This window comes from Haliaeetus leucocephalus, unplaced genomic scaffold (genome assembly GCF_000737465.1).
Source record: "Haliaeetus leucocephalus isolate CR32 unplaced genomic scaffold, Haliaeetus_leucocephalus-4.0 Scaffold140, whole genome shotgun sequence".
NCBI classification, from domain to species: domain Eukaryota; kingdom Metazoa; phylum Chordata; class Aves; order Accipitriformes; family Accipitridae; genus Haliaeetus; species Haliaeetus leucocephalus.
This window is the reverse complement of record NW_010972576.1, coordinates 2,448,240-2,468,596: the sequence shown is the minus strand read 5'-3', so window position 1 is coordinate 2,468,596 and position 20,357 is coordinate 2,448,240. Positions and strand designations below refer to the sequence as shown.

The 20,357-nt window shown below is 34.8% G+C and overlaps 1 protein-coding gene across 3 annotated transcripts in view; it reads right to left on the bottom strand.

Annotated features, from left to right (window-relative positions):
* Positions 1 to 335: 335 nt before the first annotated feature.
* FSTL5 (follistatin-like 5) overlaps positions 336 to 20,357 on the bottom strand; it is a 306,883-nt gene continuing 286,861 nt past the window's right edge. For all 3 annotated transcript variants that reach the window (XM_010586080.1, XM_010586081.1, XM_010586082.1), the window contains one exon: positions 336 to 1,575. In XM_010586080.1, coding sequence (XP_010584382.1) covers positions 873 to 1,575 — 703 coding nt within the window. In that variant the 3' untranslated portion in view covers positions 336 to 872. The remainder of the gene's footprint in view (positions 1,576 to 20,357) is intronic.

Sequence of the window (20,357 nt, the reverse complement as noted above, 5' to 3'; positions counted from 1 at the left end):
ATGCCAGGTTTTTAGAACGTGGTTTACTCTGAAAGGATAAGTACGATATTTCTCTTTAGTAGAACTGAAACCCCTTGCTGATGAAAGCCTGTGACAGCTGAAAAACCTAACATCTATTTTTTTCTAAAAAAAAGGTTAAGATTCTGCAAGCAGCTCTCTCAACTAAGACGCACCATAAAAATAAAATCCTCAAATCGCAGTGATCAGAAAACACTGCAAATATTACTTCTCCTTTTTTTTTTTTTTCCTCCATGTATGGTCCACAACTTGAGACTAGAAATTTGATACCAAAAGTTTCTCTCCAATGACAAGGAATCCTGTAGCCACAGTGGGAATAAATTATACAATTTCTATGTTTTACCTTTTATGTGAGACTTTCACTTCAAGGCACAAAAAGATTAAACAGTGGACTGAACAGAACAGGACATAACATTTCAGTTTAAGGAGTCAAAGGTTGTACAACAGCTCTTATTTTGTGTCTGAAGCAAACCAAACCAAAATCTGAATCATATTTAAGTCTTCCATTTACAAATGCAAAGTATCATATTAAATTCCCTGAAGCTTTTGTTTGGTTTTTTTTCCTACTTCCTTTAAAATAATGTATGATATTTATCATCAGTTTCAATATTTAGTAATTTCAGTCAAACAACACAATCTCAGCTGATAATTAATAAGGACTAACATTACCAAATAGCCGTTGTTTTACTAACTTTTATATGGAAGTTGATTCAAATTGTGTTCAAGTCAAAGAAATAACAGGTATAGAAGGGTCTAAAAATTTAAAATGAAAATTGTGTAAATTTGAAGACTAGTGTAATTTAAGTGCAATGTAGTGTAAAACTATTAATTCGGTAAATATCTAACACAGATCCTTATGCTTCTCCAACCCAAATTACTGTGTTGCCTCTCTCAACTTCAGTGATTTCACAATTTAACTTATTGAGCCGTCCATCCAGGATAAACAGAGATTCCTTGGAAGGGGTCATGAGATACTGACCAAAAAGGCCGCTGTCTTTTATAAGACGGTTCTTACTGTTCCAAGGCCATTCGCCTGCCTTGACAGGCTCCTTCAGACTCTTCACCATCTTAACCTTGCCAGAGGAGAGCTCCATGAAGAGAACATCAGTTTGTGTGCTGGAGCTACAGTAGACATTGTATTGATGAGCTTCTGTGAATGATGGCTGAAAAGCTACATCAGATATGTGCAAATTAGTGTGAATGTCAAATGCATCCTGTATTTCTCCTCTCATTGTTATGGACTGGATCCTCATGAGACCTTTTGCATCATCAATACTGACAAGGTAGTGTCCATCTGGAGAGACATGTGGCGTGCCTGTTACGTCGCCATTATATCCAATCACAGAATCAGTAACGCTATCCACTATAAGCTGTGGTAGGACAGCCCCAGTGGTATCAGGCTTACAGCAGATAAAAAAATATCCTCCAAGATGTGTATAAGCCAGTGACTGAGGAATGCAGTTATAATCCTTTAAACTAATTGTCTTGATGTATGACATAGTTTCTAGATCAATTTTCTGGAGCAAGGGCTCATCCTTATGAAGAATAAATCCAAACCTGAAAGGAAAAGCACAAAATCAAAGAAAGTCTGTATGCATTATGTACAAATGGGAAGCCATTATAAGCAAAGCAGATGAGTTAATATGCGCAGCTGTGTATTGCTATATATCTCACCTTCAGATGTTTCAGATATTAAGCAGTTTATAATATTTAATTTTTAGTGTTCTTGTAATTGTAATTTAGAGTGCATCAAATAAAATGTCTAAAACCCATTTATCTGATTAATGGGAAAAGTGGTTTTTTCCTACTGACATAGGGGAAAAGGTAAACATTACTCTGAGCATATCTATTCAGTTATAAGTTTTACAAAAGCCAGGAAGGAGAAAAAGATTACATATCAATAGTACATCCCACGTATTTTAATTCACTTCATATAGTTCTTCGACTTTCTTGAGAACATCAACTTAACCCAGTGCTCATTGTTATTCAGATAATTATCTGAACCTTCCTCATTTTAATTCAGTAGAAATGAATATCGTAAAAGGATTTAGGTTTATGCCTCCCAACTATCCAAGCCCCATATTTCTTACAATTTAAATGACCCTTTATGCTTTTTCCATACATCAAGGAATTTTCACTGAACATGAATAATACAGTTAAACTTTAAAATCCTAGAGTTGAATGTTTATAACATTTTAGATATAAACTGTATGACTATTCTCTAATGTTAATGTGTAAGTTCTGACGGCACAATCATTTGATTGCATATATGCAAAAACCATGGAGTCATCGGAAAGTATATTAGTTTCGCTTATAACCTAAGTAGCTTTCACAGCACTTTTCCCAAACAGCTGTTTTCCTTTGGCACATCTCTTAACATAACATTTTCCTCTGAATCTTTGATCCTAAGAATGAAGCTGCATGCTGAACACATAATCTAAAAATACCTTTCGCATCCTGTTGATATAGAGCACTATGACAGCCAGAATGTTCCAACAATTGAGTTGACATTAGCACAAGATTTTCACATGGTACTTTGCAATGCCAATAGGTTTACTTATCAGTGAACCACCAAAGTAACAGGCCAAAAGGTTTCAGGACGTTGTTCAGTCAGTTCCTCTGACATAAGACAAAGTGAATTATATTTGCACTTCCTACTGAATTGATAAAAGTACATTTATAATTTTAGCCCTGCCCTCCAAAATCCTTGCATACTGCTTCAGTATCATAGGATCATAGAATGATTTCAACTGGTAGGACCTCTGGATTTCATTTGGTCCAACTCTCACCCAAAGAAGGACCAGTGTGAATCAGACTGCCCGTGATTACGAGTTGAGCTCACTATGAGATCATTTTTGTCTTTGATCATTCAGCCACTTATAAATATATGGAGTCTGAATTAAATTGTCTTGGTTAGAAAATGTGTGAGTGAGCCTTTAGGAAAATTATGTCAAAATAACTTGACAATTACTGCTACTTTTTTATTCACAAGGTCTGTTGTTCTGCCATAGAGGAAGACTAGGATCATCAGGCAGAGTTTGATTTTTAGCTGTTTTGGCCATCTATTATTATCCTTTTCCTGCCCTCTTTGGGCAGGCATAAATCGTTGATTCCTGATTCTGTTATTATGTAGTAAGTATTTTTTGGTCATGAGAAACAAACTTGTACTGTATTATGTACAGAATCATCCTGTAATAGAAGAGGTTAAATAGCAAGCAACGTTCTGACATTTCAAATGTTTTTGGTATACCTCAATGTTAAATAACCAACTTTACACATGTGAGCAGTGGTTACAAAAGGACAACAGAATTAGCTGATTGATTGTCTTTCACATAACAGCCTCTAATGTAAAACAACAATCAGTGAACTGTCCAAGAGCGTTCACAGCATTCTGGACAATGACTTACACATATCTGCTACTTAATCTTTACTCCTGCAAAACAACAACCAAAAAACCCAGTGCATCTTAAAAGGACTTTTTTCTGGATGAGAATTGACTGAGGGCTAGACATTGTCATCACTGTTGGTTTCATTAATATCAAATGCAAAACAAAACTGAAATATCTAGATTGCTAAATCAAGGACTATAAAATAAGAAAACATAAAAGCAACAAAAACAAATATAGAGAGTTATATTAGAATTAAGATTATACACAAGATAAACTCAGCCAAACTTCTTGACCTGTCAAGTTTATTGTGTATAATCAATCTTCAGCCCTATTTCTAATAGAATTAGGTTCACATAGTTACACGCAGACCACTCTCTCTTCATCCCTGCCCTATGCTAGTGTTACTGCTTTGGAATCCATCAGCCACGTCTGAGGAGCAGAGGTTGTAAAGGGGTGGGGGGTGGGGGTGTTCATGTGATGCAGATTGGTGGCTGAGTGGAGGATAACCACGCTCCTGCAGAGGGAAGCGTGGGGTGAACTCAGCAAGAATTCATCCTATGGCTTAGATTTAGCATGTACAGGTGTCAGGTTAGAAAACATAGAGAAGGAATGTGGAGGAAAGTGGACGTACTGCTGTGCAAGAAGATGGTACATGCAAGAGAGATTAGGGTATTTTTAGAGAGAGAAAGTGGATACATGGGAGAATCTGTGATTATTGTGAAATGGTGTAACACAGGGGACAAAAATCACACTGGTTAAGCCAAACATGGAGAAATTTGTTTAAAAGTGAGTTAACCTATGTAATTCTGGGAAGACAAATTCAGTAACACAAATTGGTGAACATTAGAAATATAGTAAAATTACTTGACTTCTAAAATAAATAGGTAAAAAATATTATTTTCAAAGAAAAATGGATTTTTTACTTAGGTCTGCTCCTATTCAATATGATTTTTTAAATTTCTGTTCTTAGAAGAAATGTACTTAAATTACATTTAAGTTTATGAATACCTGTGTTAAAAAATAAACCTACTATCAATTAGTGACGTCATTTGCATAAATTAAAAAAATAACATGACGCTCATGAACCCTTCTCAATTCTCATTATTTTAATGAGTGAAAGGTACATGAAAATAAGGGAAAATATCTAATTTTAGGTCAACGTGATGGCAGGTACTGCACACATTAAATACTGTACTTTCAGCTCTTACAGTATTATTTAATCTATTTTAATATAAGTACATAGTTCAGACATTTTTCGCTTTAATTACTTTTAATCTCAATTTTAATAGCGAACACAAAGAAAACTTTTTCTTTGAGTTCGGTAAGCTGACTTTGGGTTTGAAAACGTTATTTTTCTCTTCCAGTATGTCAATACAAAGTAATGGGGAAAAATAGGAAATCTTATTTAAAACAGAAAGAAAAGGCTCTCATAAAGCTGTTTTTAACTTAGGTAGGTACTTAAAACACAGACTAATATCCAAGTGACATTTTCAGATATACATAAACATACACAAAAGCAATTATGTGATTTTGAAAATCCCATCGGACACCATCTATATGATTAAATACATAAACACTTTTGAAAGTTTAGCCTGTTATTTTCAGAAACTGTATTAAACATCGTTAAAAATTGTTTTCTGTAATAAATCAGTCATTTAACATTCAAACATTTTATACATTTTATTGTCTATGTATGTCCATCATATTTCATGGTACCTTTATTTAACTCAGGAAAAAGACTTAAAATTTCACTGTATGTTTTGAGTTGCACTCCAGTATCTATCCCACTTGAGAGAAAACACAAGTAATTAAAAAAAAAAAAAAATTAACCATTTTCCACCACAAATCAAATTTAAGAATCTAAATAAATATATTTTAAACTGGACAAACCCATAAACAATTGTTTTCATATACCACATATGAACCTGACAAGCAAATAAAAGAAGAAATCTTTGTGCTGCTTGCAAATCTATTTATTCCAAAGATTATTCCAGCTGATGAAAATGACCCTTTCTTTCTGAAGTAAAATACAAATGCAAAACAAAATTAGCATCAAATATCTAAGCCAGCAATTCTTACTTGCTGATTTAAATCACGATTAAAATGAAGGATTTAAATCTGTTTGATTCAAAGAAATCTGCCTTACTTATGAGTACTTGATTAAGCAGTGTTAATGACCAATTTATGTGATATTTTTGCATTCAAATGTCATTGATTTCAAGAGGAATATAGAAGTTATTAATCTTTCCTTCTCAAATATTATTCCCAGCATAACATATTTTTGAACCACAGGTACACTTAGCTTATGTTAACTTTGATTGTATAAAACCCTTGATTACCAAAACAGTGAATATGTTCTCCAAAGTTATATTAAAGATAAGGTCTTACATACCTTCCCTAAGTGTTACATCAGTTGAAGGTGGGGAAAGACTCATGCTTGACAACTAGCTTTCCCCACTGAGGAGGATGCTGCCGATGGTTTGTCCTCCGGCTTCTCATTACCTGGTAGTACCTTCTGCCAGACAAATCCCCTAGATTCTGCCAGCTAAGAGGTTTGCATAAGCATTCCCCAACTCATGCCATTAAGATGAATTTAGTTATTGTGGAATTATTTAAATGCTTTAAATAGTGTCTGTTGCTTAACCTGGTTGGTATGAATGAAATAGTTTAGGAGCCAGAGCAGAATGTGGGTATAAACTTTCCCACTAGCACAGGTAGATTTAAAAAAAAAGGAAGTTTGTCTACAGCAAGGGACTCCAGATCTTCAGGGCTAATCACATCCTTATTCCAGAACAATTCAGCAAACACATTTTAAAACATAAACCAGCTGATAGCATATCATGTCTCAAGTATTTCAACCACAACTTTCCAAAACATCTTAGTTTCTCGTGCAGCTTTATCTATCTCTTTGCAACATTTAGTTCCCAGTCTAAAAGCCACAAGTAAAAAGCTTACAGTATCTTGGATAGACTGTTTTTGCAATTTAAATAGTGGCTTCGGCTTTGGTAATTGAGTTTACTTGAAAACTAAAGAAACTGGCCTCAGGATTGCAACAACCTTATTCTGATGCTGTATTTGTTGCACTTAGGAGATGTACTGTCCCTTGCTCTGAAGCTATTAGATACTTGATTTTATAATCTCCTGTTGCAGCAGCTAATCACATCTATTCTGATAATCAGCTATACCCGAATACCCATTTACAATGTATCTTACTTTTAAAGTGTGCAAGGGGCAGTTTAACATAACTTTTTTTTTCTGTGATTGTTCATTTTCATGTTCTTAAATCTTCTCACCTTTGTAGACTTAAAATTATTTACAACTATCCATGCTATTCATCGTGTTCTACTTATTTCTGAATTTGAAAACACAGCTTTGTGAGACATGCTCTCACTTCCTTTGTTTAAGTAGCAATTTCTCTAGCCCTCGAAAAATATAATTCTACTTTCTTGTAATGTTAACATGCTGAAGACTTTTTGCTTGATAATGTTTTCTAGTTCAAACTTTAAAAACCCCTCTACTTTGGACGCAAATGCAAAGTTAGCCTAGAAGGTAATGTTTTTGGACCTGTGTACACCAAAAGATCAGCTATGTGAGCAGTATAATACAGTGAACTTAAGTAGCAGTTTTACTTACTGATTTCAAAGCACTTTACGAATATTACAGCAAGTGAAGAAAGAAGCTGAATGACTTACCTAAGGCTACATAATGATCCGTTGGCAAAGTCTGGGTGAAAATATAGGTTATCTAAGGCCCAACACAGTTTCTACCTGATCATGCTACAGGCTACCATTGCAACTGAGGTCCTAAAAGGACAGATGGGAGCAAGTACAGACAACTAAAATATGTATTTTTGAATAAGAATATAGGAAATCACTTTGTCAAAATAATACTTGTGAATATTAAAATTAGATAGAACTTTGGACCTGGGTGGGAGAGAAGATCCGAAGTGGGAAGCTGGTAAACCTTCACGAAGGTCCTACCCCCCACCCCGAACTAGAAATATGACTGCCAAAAGTAATTTATTAGAGTGAATAGGATTTTATCAATACTGTTGTTCAAACAATTCTTTCTCAGCCTGTCATATTGCCTGTAGCTTTTCAGTGCCCCAACTAAAATTCAGTAAAGCTAGACAGAGACATAAATACCAAACAGCCCAATAATACTGATGAAAAAGAAGCGGGGAAAAAATAGTTTCAAAGCTGCCAATCTTCTTGGATGTAAAAGTATTTGGCAAGCTGTGTGTTTGATATATTTGTTTGTCTGCCTGTCTCAGTGAGAGCTGTGTGGCTGGGGTTTTGAGAAGCTGAACAAATCAAGAGAGAGGTCTGTTCATGTGTCTGTGGGGTTTGTGTGACTGATTCTTAGTCTATGAGAACTGCTAGGCAGAGGTGTAAGGATGGAAAAAGTAATGGAAGTCTGGAGGAAAGATACAGAAGGGAAAAGGGGAAGTGAAGAAAACTGATAAGGAAAACTAAGGATTCCATGTCTGGCATAGTAAAAAAAAAAAAAAAACACACAACAACCAAAAAAAACCCCAACAAAGAATGAGAAATTATACTTTTGTTACCTAAAGATGAGGAAGTATCTTCCAAGCCATTAGGAACTGAGGAAGATGATAAACAGGTTTTTTATAGGAACATGTATCTGTCAGGTTAGATAATTTGTTCCTGATAGTTTTGAAAGAGTTGACTAGCTCTTAACATTTTAATAAATCTCAGAATAACAGAAAAATTTGGAAAGTCTAGAAGAAGATTGTTGAAATATTCATAAGATAAAGCCAGATATCCCAGCTAAGCTGAATAACTTCGTGCATATCCCAGGGAAATAATAAAATAGATGATATGAGAACCAGCTACAAAAAAAGTGAACATAACGCAGTCAACATGGGTTTATGGAAAAATGAACTTTGTCAGACAAACCTAATTTAATTTTTTTATTAGAAAACCTTGCTGAAGGTAACTGAATATCAGGAGGACATGCCTTTCTTGGAATAAAAACTGATACCTGAAGGAAAAATAATTTCTCTGCAATAAAAAGTAGTTGTCAATGCAGAATCATCATTTTGCAGGGAAGTTTTGCTTCTGCTTGGTACCAACTCTGGCACTTCACAAAATTTTCACAGGTAATTTGGATGTAAATATGTGTCCATGACACTAAGGTTGTCAATAATGACAGGAAAGTCATTATATTAGTCAGTTGCTCATTTAAGCAAAATATGTTCAAATGTAGCAAAGTGTAAAGTCGAGCAACTTTACATGTGAATGAGGAATGCAGTACATGCATATACAACAATATCCTGAAAAGCAGCGACTATGAAGGGATTTAAGGATCATAGCAGACATGCAGGTCAATATGAGACCTGAGTATAATGAGTCAAAAAAAAAAAAAAACTAAGTATAAAAAGTAAAAAAAAAAAAAAAAAAAAAAAAAAGGACCCCAAAGGCTTTGTACAGTCCTTGGAGGAATATAGAGAGAAAGGTAAGAATAATGCAACAGTCTTATACCTGTATTCTACATTGGGGAGACCAAATTAAGAATGCTTTATGTTGTTTTAGATCTGCCCTTCTAAAAAGGAATATTAAAAAATTAGGGGCAAGGAAAAATCTGAAAATCATTTGAGGGATGGAGACAACGATTTTAAGCAAGAGTCTGAGAGAGTCCAATATATTTAGCTTACGAAAAATATAATTGAGACATGATTTATTTACAACATATATATACCTAAATGGAGAGAACATACTGTTTAGTAATATTGTCTTTAATTTCACAGAAGAATTGTAACAATGATTGCACGCTGAAACCAGACAAATTTAAATTAGAAATAGGCAATTTTTTCTAACAATGGGGACAATAAATCATTGCAACAAACCACCACAGAGGTGATAAATTTGGTGGGAATCTCCAGGTAAAGACTCTGGTCTTTTTTGGAAGATTTGGCCAAATCCAAGTAGATGTAGATTTAGATATCTGAATCGCTGGATGACTATTTGGAATCTTTAATGTATATAGAGAAAGTCAGATAAGATGTTCTCGTGGTCTCTTCTAGCCTGTGTATATATAAAAGACCAATTTCTTGGCTTTGTTCATACAATCAAAATTGCATACATACAGTAGATTTTAATCTTATACCACTCAATATTTGATGCTGAGATTTTAAGAAGCAACCAAGTGTTTCAAATCTGTCGTGGTTGCTGAAACCAGGACAAAATCTCATGAAATTGTGATTTGACACAATACCTTAGCTCATACACACACACAAGAAAAAAAGTAGTATGTAGAGGAATCTGTCTTAGATGCCACTTTGACATCCACTGTATAGAAAAAAGTTGTTTTTAAAAAATCAATTTTACACTCTTTCTGGTCTTAATTAATTGTGAACTTTACATGTGAGTTACTAATAACTTTTACAATTACTGATCTTTCATATACACACATATATAGCTTCAAAATAAATGTCCCCCTTGACAACACGTTGGTCTTCAAATTCAGGAAGTTTGTGAACTGCTTGTATAATGTTACAACTGTAACAGCTATAACTTTACTTGGGAAGAAAGATGTTTTAAGGCTGGGATGGTTATTCCTTTGAGGTTTATTGATCTAAATGTAGAAGATCATGGTGGATAGATTGGAAGAACAGTGATAGATCACGGAGACCTGCTGCAGAACAGTTACCTGCTTGCATATACCAATGATAGGTTGCAAATAAATTTCAGCCCACTGTCCGATAATCTAACTGCTGCCTTCTAACCACCAGGTGAATCTGTCTGTACTTCCCTTCTGTCCAGTATTAAGAACCTTGTCAGCATGCCAGTGTCAGATTATTAATGTTGCTTTCATTGTCAGGTTGGCCTTTGTCTTTCTGATGAGGAGGCACGAGCAATTGTAAAGAAATAGTATTTATCAAATTTGTCAGAAAACAGTACTGCAAGTCACTAAAGTTAAAGGCAGCTTTGGACTGCACAGGTTAGTAGATTGGGGGACCCAAAAAAGCCCTATGTAATAAAAGAGGGTGATTTACCAGAGTTGTAACAAAATGTTGTCCACCAGTGGTATCTACAGTCCCTGTGTAATAGGGCATTTCACAAAATTCATATTAGTAAGAGACTTTTGTTGGAGGTCCCAGTAAACCAAACCAGCAAGTGCATGGGCTAAGCTTTCACTATCCTAATTTTTTTTTCCATTCAAAGTAAAGCAAAGCTATTAAACCTGAGTAAAGAAGTCTGCACTACTACTCTATGTTCTGTGAATAGCTGAACTCAACCCCCAAAGCTACCATAATATCACAACTTTTCAAAAGCACTTAGTTTTCTAATAGGATTTAAAAAATACAGCTATTCATAATCACATAATGAAATTCTGTCTGTCGCTTATGTACTGTTAGCCTGGTTTTTATGATTAGGCTGCTGGAAAACAACAAGTGATACTGAGAGTACCTTCACTTTTCCCAAGTGATTTATAGATAGATGGTGGTGTATCTAATGCAAAGTTTCCTCTCATATAGATTGATATGCAGAAGCCTCCCACCATTCATTAATCCCTGATTAATATTTATGAGAATCTCAACCTTCATGTCTCTTCTATGCAGCGAAATCATGCACAGTATCAGACAGCATATAAAGGCATTTGTCAGAGTGCATATTGGGATCCTGTGCCACTCAAGCCTGTAAGACATGAGAGCAGATCTTCACACTTCCAATAATTTATTTTACAGTTAACGCAAGTGGGAATCTGTAGCCTGTGGCCATATCACTCCAATTGGAATAAATGCTAGAACGGTAATATCTGAGATTGTTTCTTTCTTCACTCACTCCATATGAATGAATAATAAAGATTTTAATCCTATATTTTCAACCATACATTGTGACAAACCGCTAAGAGAAACAGGAATAATACTACTTAGCAACTCTATAGGACTTTCTCTATGAGTAGTATATTGGGTTTGGCTGGGATGGAGTTAATATTTTTCGTAACAGCCCATATGGTGCTGCGTTTTAGATTTGTGAACAAAACTGTTAATAACCCACCAATATTTTAGTTATTGCTAAGCAGTGTTTGCACAGCATCAAGGCCTTCTCTTGTTCTCACTCTGCCCTCCCTGCAAGTAGGCTGGGGGTGGGCAAGAGGCTGGGAGGTGACACAGCTGAGACAGCTGACCCCAACCGACCAAAGGGATATTCCATGCCATATAACATCATGTTCAACAATAAAGCTCCTTCCAAAGTAGCCATTGCTCCTCCTAGGTGGGGGCTCAGCTGCCAGCTGGGGTCAACCTACCACAGGGAGTCATTAGCTTTCCATAAAAGCTAATGAGTTTCACAGTAGCCAGACAAAGGGAAACTGAGGCAGATAAAAATTACTTGTCCAAACTAACTTACGAGAAACAGGAAGAATATCCTAAAAGGTGTTAATCGCAAAATGCATTTTTAAAAAGATGAACTGAAGCTTATATGGATGAGTGCCTTATTTTCCTAATTTTAATGAAAAAACCCACCCACATATTTAAGAGTAGAATAATTATAATGACTAAGTTAACAACATGTTATAAATCATTACTTCTTCTATTGTGTCACAATATACATTCAAGACCAGACTTTTTAAAGCATTTTTAAAGCATTTTAAATGTATTTAAAACATGGGATTTGAGTTCTAGCTTTATGGAACTGTAAGCCTGCATATAACACAAAACCAGCGAACAGTAAACCCATGAATTGTATCATTCTTTTTCCCAAAATAGTTATCATAATTATCACTATCCTATTTCCCTAACTTCTCCAAAACTGTTAACCTGAAAACTCTCATTACCAAGCTGACAAACAAAGGAACCTATCTAGCAAGTCAGATTGATTCTCTACCAAAACTACTCTCTCTTTCACCAGAGTATCAAATGCCTCAGACTATGGGAAAACTGTCAACAAGTGGGTTTGGAATGACTTGCTCACAGAGGCTTGCTCATCATTGAGAAGTAACTTATGCCATGAAGCATGAATGTTAGACTCATATTTTAAAAGGTATTAATTTTGGAAATCTTACTGGGTATTATTGTTATACATCCACATTACCAGTTTTTACAAGTCTTACTCTACTCTATCACATCCAATTTTCACATTATTTTTCACAAAATTTCCATCACCTTAAGTTCCATGGTTTGTGACAGGTATAAAGGGTAAAAACAAACTTTCTTTTAATATAAATCCTCACACGGTATACAATAGTTGATCTTCACTTATGAAAAAAAGTGCAACTGCAGAGTATGTTACCACAACAGGATTTATATAGCTAACTCCCTTTTACTGTCCAAAATACTTACTCAGTCACTGTCCTTTAAGGTGGTGAGCTACTTTCAAACCAGATCCAATCCCCCTGTTACTGCAGAATACTTCATTATGCTTGTGAAAAAGTAATGTTGGTTTTATATAAAATTCCTGTAAAGTTCTTTATCAAGTCTGTTCAGACTAAGTATCTTTGACTATTGCATAGCACAATGGGAATATTTTGTCTTGAGGAAAGAACAAGAACTCCTTTTTCCTCTCAAATACCTCACTGTTCTTATATATATATCATTGTTCTTTCTATCTGTGCCAAAAATGCTTTGAATGTGATTAAACAACTTCAAATGTGTACAGCATCCTGCTCTGTTTTCTGTGGGTTTGCTCCATAACAAGAAGCTAGATTTCAATAAAATAATTACAAAATGTATCGTAGAAATATCATTGGTAGAATGCATTATGTACTGGTAGTGGTAAATGAACCTGAAAAACAGAAGCTTGACTGAAATCTGCAGTGACTCACTCAGTTCTATGAACGGTTTCCTGGTTACAAGATGTCACACTTGTATGCATAACTCCCCATCTTCATCCCAGTAGTACCTAAGTAAATTTTCTCCTGTTTTCTAGTATTGGGGAAAGGCTTAATGAGAAACTTATTCCCAGTGCCAGAAGGTCGGTAATGACTGCCTCAACTTCAGCAGTGCCACATTCTAGCATCCCTTTCCATATCTGGAAAGGGTTGACGTTGTTTTCAAACCAAAACACATAGCCATTACACAATGAGGTTGTATACTGCCCAGCCTTCTCTGAAGGCAGCTGATATAGCCATAGGGCAAAACACCCATCTTGTGAGTTGTTGTATTTCATATTTAATGTAAAGCAGATTAAAACTGACAAGGATTCTGCTACCATTTTGTTATGACTGTGTATAGGTGTGTAGCAAAAGATCCTTAAACATCTATGAATTCCCCTGTCTTCAGACCCTTCTTCTGTCATGTACATCCTATCGGACAGAGGGGGGGATAAGAGGGAAAGTAAAACCCACTGGTGCAGTGCTGAGACTGCATGAAATAGGACTCTCACATACCTGCAGTATACTTATCCCCAGTCTGTAGTTTTAATGAAGGTATGTATTATTTGATATTGAAAGTGCACGTGTAACATAACATAAATATGTATACATGTGTATGTTTATATATAGCAGGCATAATATCTCAGTCTGCAGTTGAAATACAGGGAGAAAAACATACACTAGGGCATTTCTCCTTTGACTGTTTCTTCTAATACCAGAAGTTGATGAGTAAAAATCTTTTGCTTCACATATTCTGGGCTTCAGTCCTAATGCTCCAATTGTTTTCACTGCTCCTCTCTGCACAATCCTGTGTCTTCTAAGTTTGCCTGTGAGGAGCCCACTGATGCTTTTTCAGGTCAAATGGTAGAATCCTTGAAAGTGATGACCTTTCCTTGTCCTCTCAAGGGATAAGCATACTCCCTCCCCTTAGGATCAAAGATAAACATTTCCATGACACAGTTAATGAATTGGATAGTTGAATGCTTGTATTTCAGTATCATGTATCATTTAGAATAGCAGTGCTAGATCTCAAGCCACACAGAGCTGAATTTTGGGTGGTTCTGATAAGGATTTCAAGTAATACGCCTTAAAATTAAAAAAAGGTGTACTTTAGATTAAGCACACATGCAAAATGAGTACACTGCCACAATGGCCAGTAGAATTTTAAGTACTGTAATTTTTTTATAATTTGGTCTTTTCATCTGTTTATTAAAAATTGATATATGAACCAGGAAATGAAAAATTACAAAACCAATATATGGCTTAACCCTGTCTCTTTCAGAGTACATAAAAATATCAACGTGTTTATATTTACATCCTTAGTGCTTTGAAATAAACAAGAAAAAACATATTTCTGCAGTCCTAATTGAGCACAGCTGCTTCCTTTCTCTACAATCATATCAGCAGGCAATAAGGAGGCTGAAGAACTGCCATTATGAATGTTCAGCCTCACCATAACTCCTCACTACAAGAATTCCCCTCTACAGGCAGTATTCCTTTCCTGTAGACACCTACATTTCTATGCGTAACTACTTGTCTGCATATGAGTTAAACATCTAAGTTGCTATTTTTGCCAGCAGAGATCAAGTCCATACAGTCAACAGAGTCTAGAGAATTTGTTAAGATGACCAGTGCCAGAGGCCTGTAGGGTTGAGCAAAATTGCCTTCTAGACTCCACTAGCTGTATAGACTAGATCTCCATTAACTATAGCGAAAGATAGACAGCTACACCCATGGATACACTGTATTTTCACACCTAAATCTAGGTGCCTACAATCTGAACCTCACACTCACCATAAGCAACCTATCAGAATTAAAGCATAGTATCCAAAACTAGCCCTGTAAAAATTTGCACAGACTTGGAAAATTGAAGTTTAAATGACTAACACTATATCAGGATGTGAGTAAAAGCTACAACTATGCTTGAAATGTGATTGTCTGTTTCTCCAAGCCATTATAATAAGTTCAGGTGTCACACAGCTGTAGAGGCTGTTAAAGCTGTCCTTTGTTGTCAGAAATAAAAATGACTGCTTAGAGGAGCAGCTAGCACTGCTACAAGTGCCTGGACAGGGAGAAGAATGTTGTAGAAGTCTCCATGCAAAACAGAGCTAAAAGCAGACAGGATGTCCCTCCCAGAATTTTCAGGGATCTCTGAAGATGGTTTCACAGCTCTCAAAGGGTAGCTTTAACAGAAAACCATGAATTCACTCTCCTTTCCACAAAAAGTGTACTTTTCCAACCATAACAATCAGGTTCAATATTTTCTCAAGGCTAGAGAGTCATCAAAAAGACAAATAAAAGCTCTTCAGAGCTCTTCAGAGTCTGCTTTTCATTTTTATCTTCTTAGGGTTTTGCAGAGCTCGAAGAATTGCATGCAAGTCTTATAATTGAACCAAAAGCAATGTTGTTTATCACTGTATCTTAGCAAACTACATTTTCATGTCCCTATTAAAGCATTTGACAGTCTGTTAGAACTAACAGCATAGTCTACTGCAAATTATCAAGATGGAATCACGTCATACGACTTTTAATATCTCTCACTCAGACATTGTATTTGCAAGTTATAACAAATATTTTTCAAGAAATACTAAATATAATGGAATGTGGCTAGTAATCATGCTGTATCTACTAATTTTAAAAGTTTAGGAAATTTCCCATTTTAAAAGATTAATTTTAAAAGTATTTCTGTTTGTGCAGACAGGAACTATGAAAGCTGCGCAAGGGAATGGTACACCACCTATGTTACACCATTTTTCACATTCTAGAGCATGGATCCTGCGTAGACAACCCAGGATGAAATTCAAGCCTACTGAGGCACTATTACTTGAATTAACTATATCACAGTTAGGCCCAATTTGTCTTACCTTTATTTATTACCTTTATAATACTGTGAGATTTATACAGGCTTATTGTGCAAAACATACTAAAGCAAAGGTCACAAGAGAAAAAAATTAATGAAGAACTGAAACAGAAGGCAGGACTTAGGGCAGCCCAGTATGAACAAAGTTTATATTCATTTGCTGTATTTGAAAACCTTCAGTTCATCCCATAATAATACTGCATCTCCAGCAGTTATTCAGACTGAAGGATAATATTGAGACCTGTAGCTGTAAAAATTAGTGAAGATGCAATCTTATTTTGATGGGAAGTTTTAGTCAAGTAAAGTATGAATTAATAATGGATGAGATATTCCATACAAAGTTTTAAAGTCATATGAATTCTGACACTGCATCTTCAAAATCGTTTTTGCAAGGTATTATTCTTTTCCACCCGTCAGATACAGCAAGTTAGTTTGCATCTCCTATGCACTAAGAATAGGCAAGCAAGATGCTAGTGTGGAGCTGCCAACAAGCAGTAAATTAACAACCTGCCTTCCTGTATGTTATTTTCTTCCTTTAGACAAGCCATATATATTACTTACTACTGCAACTGCACTTGTTATAAAAGAGGAAATATCTAAGCACTGGTTAAAAAGATGAAAAAAGAAAAGCTTAAGAAAATTTTTCCTAGAAATAAGGATAAATTTCTTTTTTTTTTTAAATTTAATATATTAACATAAAACTGTATTTATTGTTGAGTTCAGAAAGATCAACAGAATAGAAGAAGAAGAAGAAGTAAAAACTAATCTCCTCTCTCCTTTTTGTTTCTGGCCCTACATCCACAGATTACCCTCATGATGTCAATAGATGTTTTTTAAAGAGATATCTGAGATCTAACACTTAAGGAAAATTATGTTCTCAAAACAGAAAGCAAGTAAAAGAGAAGAGAATTATATGAGCTACAATCAAAACTATCTGTACAAGAAGGAAACAGCAGTATTGTTGTGCAAAAGAGAAGTTTTTTAACCTGTATAACTTAATTCAAGAAAATAATAATAAACATTATCTACTTTATCCTGAGTGAATAACATTTGCGTTTAAAGCCACTCAACATTCTATACATCAGGGACCATTTTTTCAAAATTTATGCAGAAAAAATCACCCTAGGAAGACAAAGCTTTATTACTACAAAGTTTGATCAAATCTGCTGACCAAAAGTTTTCTGGGACTCAAAGTAAATGCCATTAACTGCTCAAGAACGATCTTTTAGAGGATCAGGGTAGACCTTGATCCTATAAAAAGCTTCTAATCTGGCAACATGGGAAAGTATTACCATTTAAACAAAATTCTAAAATAGAAGTGTGTTATATAGCAAACATTTTTTTTCTGATTAAATGAAGTTATCCACAGTAGCTCTGAAGAAGGAAATATTAACAATTAAGAAAAGGAAAAAGGAAAATTGGTCTAAAACCTATTTTCTTAGCTGTATAGCTCAACTGCCTTCCCTGGTCCTTTGAGATTTCATCACCAGCACAAGAAGAACAATAAAAAAAAGCCCTTGTCCCTCTAACCAAGGATTTTCTAAGAACTTAACATATAACACTGCAACCATTATTTCCTTTGTTAAAATTGCTCTTCGCTTTATATCCATACACAGATGATTCTAAGGAAGACTGTTCACACTGATTTATTTTACTTCAGAGGCCTTGCATTCATACCATCTAAATCATCACACAATTAATTTTCCTTACTTAAGTAATTTTAAAATACACAATTTCTTTTTTATTGTCATTTTCTATTACAATTACTGTAGTATGTTGCACAAATGAAATATTAACCTCTAGATAAAAAACACACCTTTCATTTTGGAAGTGTTTCTGATTTCAAAAACTGTCAGCCTTACAAGGGCATAACATTCTTCCCCTCAGGACTTACAAAATTACTGTTGCCTAGAATAGTTCATTTCTGGCAGGTTGCTGAGAAAAGACTTTTCTTTAATTTCTGCAGTTCAGAAATGGTTGTCTGATGATAACAAAAGGCTAAGTGGATTTTACCCAGTAGCTCTTGCTCATTAGCACAAATGGTGCCTTTCTTTTGGGTACTATCACAGTCTCTGACCTTTGAAGTTTGTTTTCCTAATTTTGTTCCTGATGCTCTTTACTACATTAAGAACACTTGCTTTATATTTTTGTTTGGCATCAGAAAAGGCTTTTTTTCTCCTTCTTTGGTATTTCTATAGAACAGCATTAAGCACAAAGTGTTTCTATCTGAGGACATATTTACATCTTGGAGAACATCTTGATAATTCTCTATTTTTGTAAGCATTCATGTGTGTGAACGTATGTAGTCACACACACATCTGTAAAAGATTTTTGTCCTCTTCACCGATCTTATTTATTTACTTACTTCAATTACTGTAAATGAAATATTTAAAAGTGCCTCCTAAAAAAGATGGAAATAACATTTGCGGCAGTAATCTCTGTACCTGGGAAATATTAACATAGTAGTCCTAAGAAATAGGAATGGGGAAAAAATTGGTCAAAAAAAAAAGAAAATTAGAAAACACAGAACAGAAGGTTGTGGGGTCACTCTAATGGAAAATGTGAAATTTTAGTGGAAAACAAGATCATCACTATCAGTTATGTTAGATGAATGAAAAGGTCAGTTCTGAGGAAGAATGGAATTTGATGGCAGGTCTGATTTTCTAAAAGTATTGACTATTTTGTTGTACTCTTGCTTGGGAAGAAGTTCTGGGTTTTGAAAACTTCAGGTTTCTGAGTTCTTACAGACTTGCACATTAAATACCTCATCTGTACCTTTCCAATTAGAAGAATAAATATCTATACAATAACAGGAATTCTCTGAAATTTATAAACTATGTGGGAGGAAAGAGAAAAATTAATATAGAGATACAACTTGTTTTCAATGAAAATCAATACTGTTTTTATTCTTAATCGTGGATGCGGATTTAGGAATACCATTTTAGGATGAAAAATGGATGCCAGCAGAGATCTAATCCATCAGAAGTCATATACGCTTCATAAGTTTACTTGATAATATTGTTACAGAGAAATATAGGTCTTCATAGATTAATTCAGAAAGGAACTTAATATTAAATTGTAAGATCTATGAAACCTAAATTTTTAGATATATGAGAGCAGATTTTCTTAGTAATGATAAAATTCCTGATTAGATCCTAAAATATATTGAAATAGAAAAAGGATGGATACCACAAAGACTGGCGGGCAGGAGGAGGGGGAGGGGTGTGAAATCCCACAAAGGGCCTGCTGTGCTTCTCAGAGGTGATAACAACTGCTGAACATCACCTGAGAGATCTGAATGAAAGGGAAGTGATGTTTATACTAAGTATTCCAAGATTTCAGAGACTGATATTCACAGATTTGTTCTTGAAGCACTGAAGTTCTTCATTCTTTTTTGCTATTACTTTATACATACCTCATAGAATTGAACATGTTTTCTCTATTTCCGTTCTCAGTAAGGGAATTCAGTGAAAAAAGCATTAAGTTGGATGGCTGAGAACCCAGTCAATGGTGAACAAACACACTAAAAGGATTCTTTCGTTCTCTTTTTCTCTCTCAGCACATACTGACCATTATTTGCAAAAATAAGGATATCAAGAACTTCAAGAAAGCCATGCAAGACAGAAGGGAAGAAACATCATTTCCACAAGGGCTTGAAGAACTCCTGACAAGTGGTATGTTTTTAGAATAAAGAGATCTCTTCAAATTAAGCTTTGTGCTCAGAGCTTTAATTTGAATAGAAAAATTTCCATTCCTAGACAATAAGTGACTGAGACAGGAATGGTTGTTATAAAATAAATAGGTTTTGAGCATTAGTAAACTTTCAGTAATGGACAACAACGGAAGCATAGCTTCTGAGTTTATCCTACATCATATTTAATAAGATTAGCTCTAGATTCCAAGAAAATGAGCACCACAAAGTTAATGCTGCTGAGCCAGAGTGAATGACATTATAAGTACCATCAAAAAAAATCCTCATTCTTACTGTAGTATTTTTCACTCAGGCAGAAAAATCACAAGTGATACAATCTTTCAAACACTTACTTGTGGGAGAGGCTCTATGCAAGTTGTCTCTTGTAACTCAGCTGGATAAATCATGTAAGAGCTTACAAGAGAAAGCTAAAAATTCTTAACAAAAGTCTCATATTGATAACAAAAATAGTATACTGCCTGATATCCTTTTAAAATTACATTCTTATTTGTAATTTCTATTTTTTTTTAATCTTATTTCATTATTATTTCAGTTTAAGATT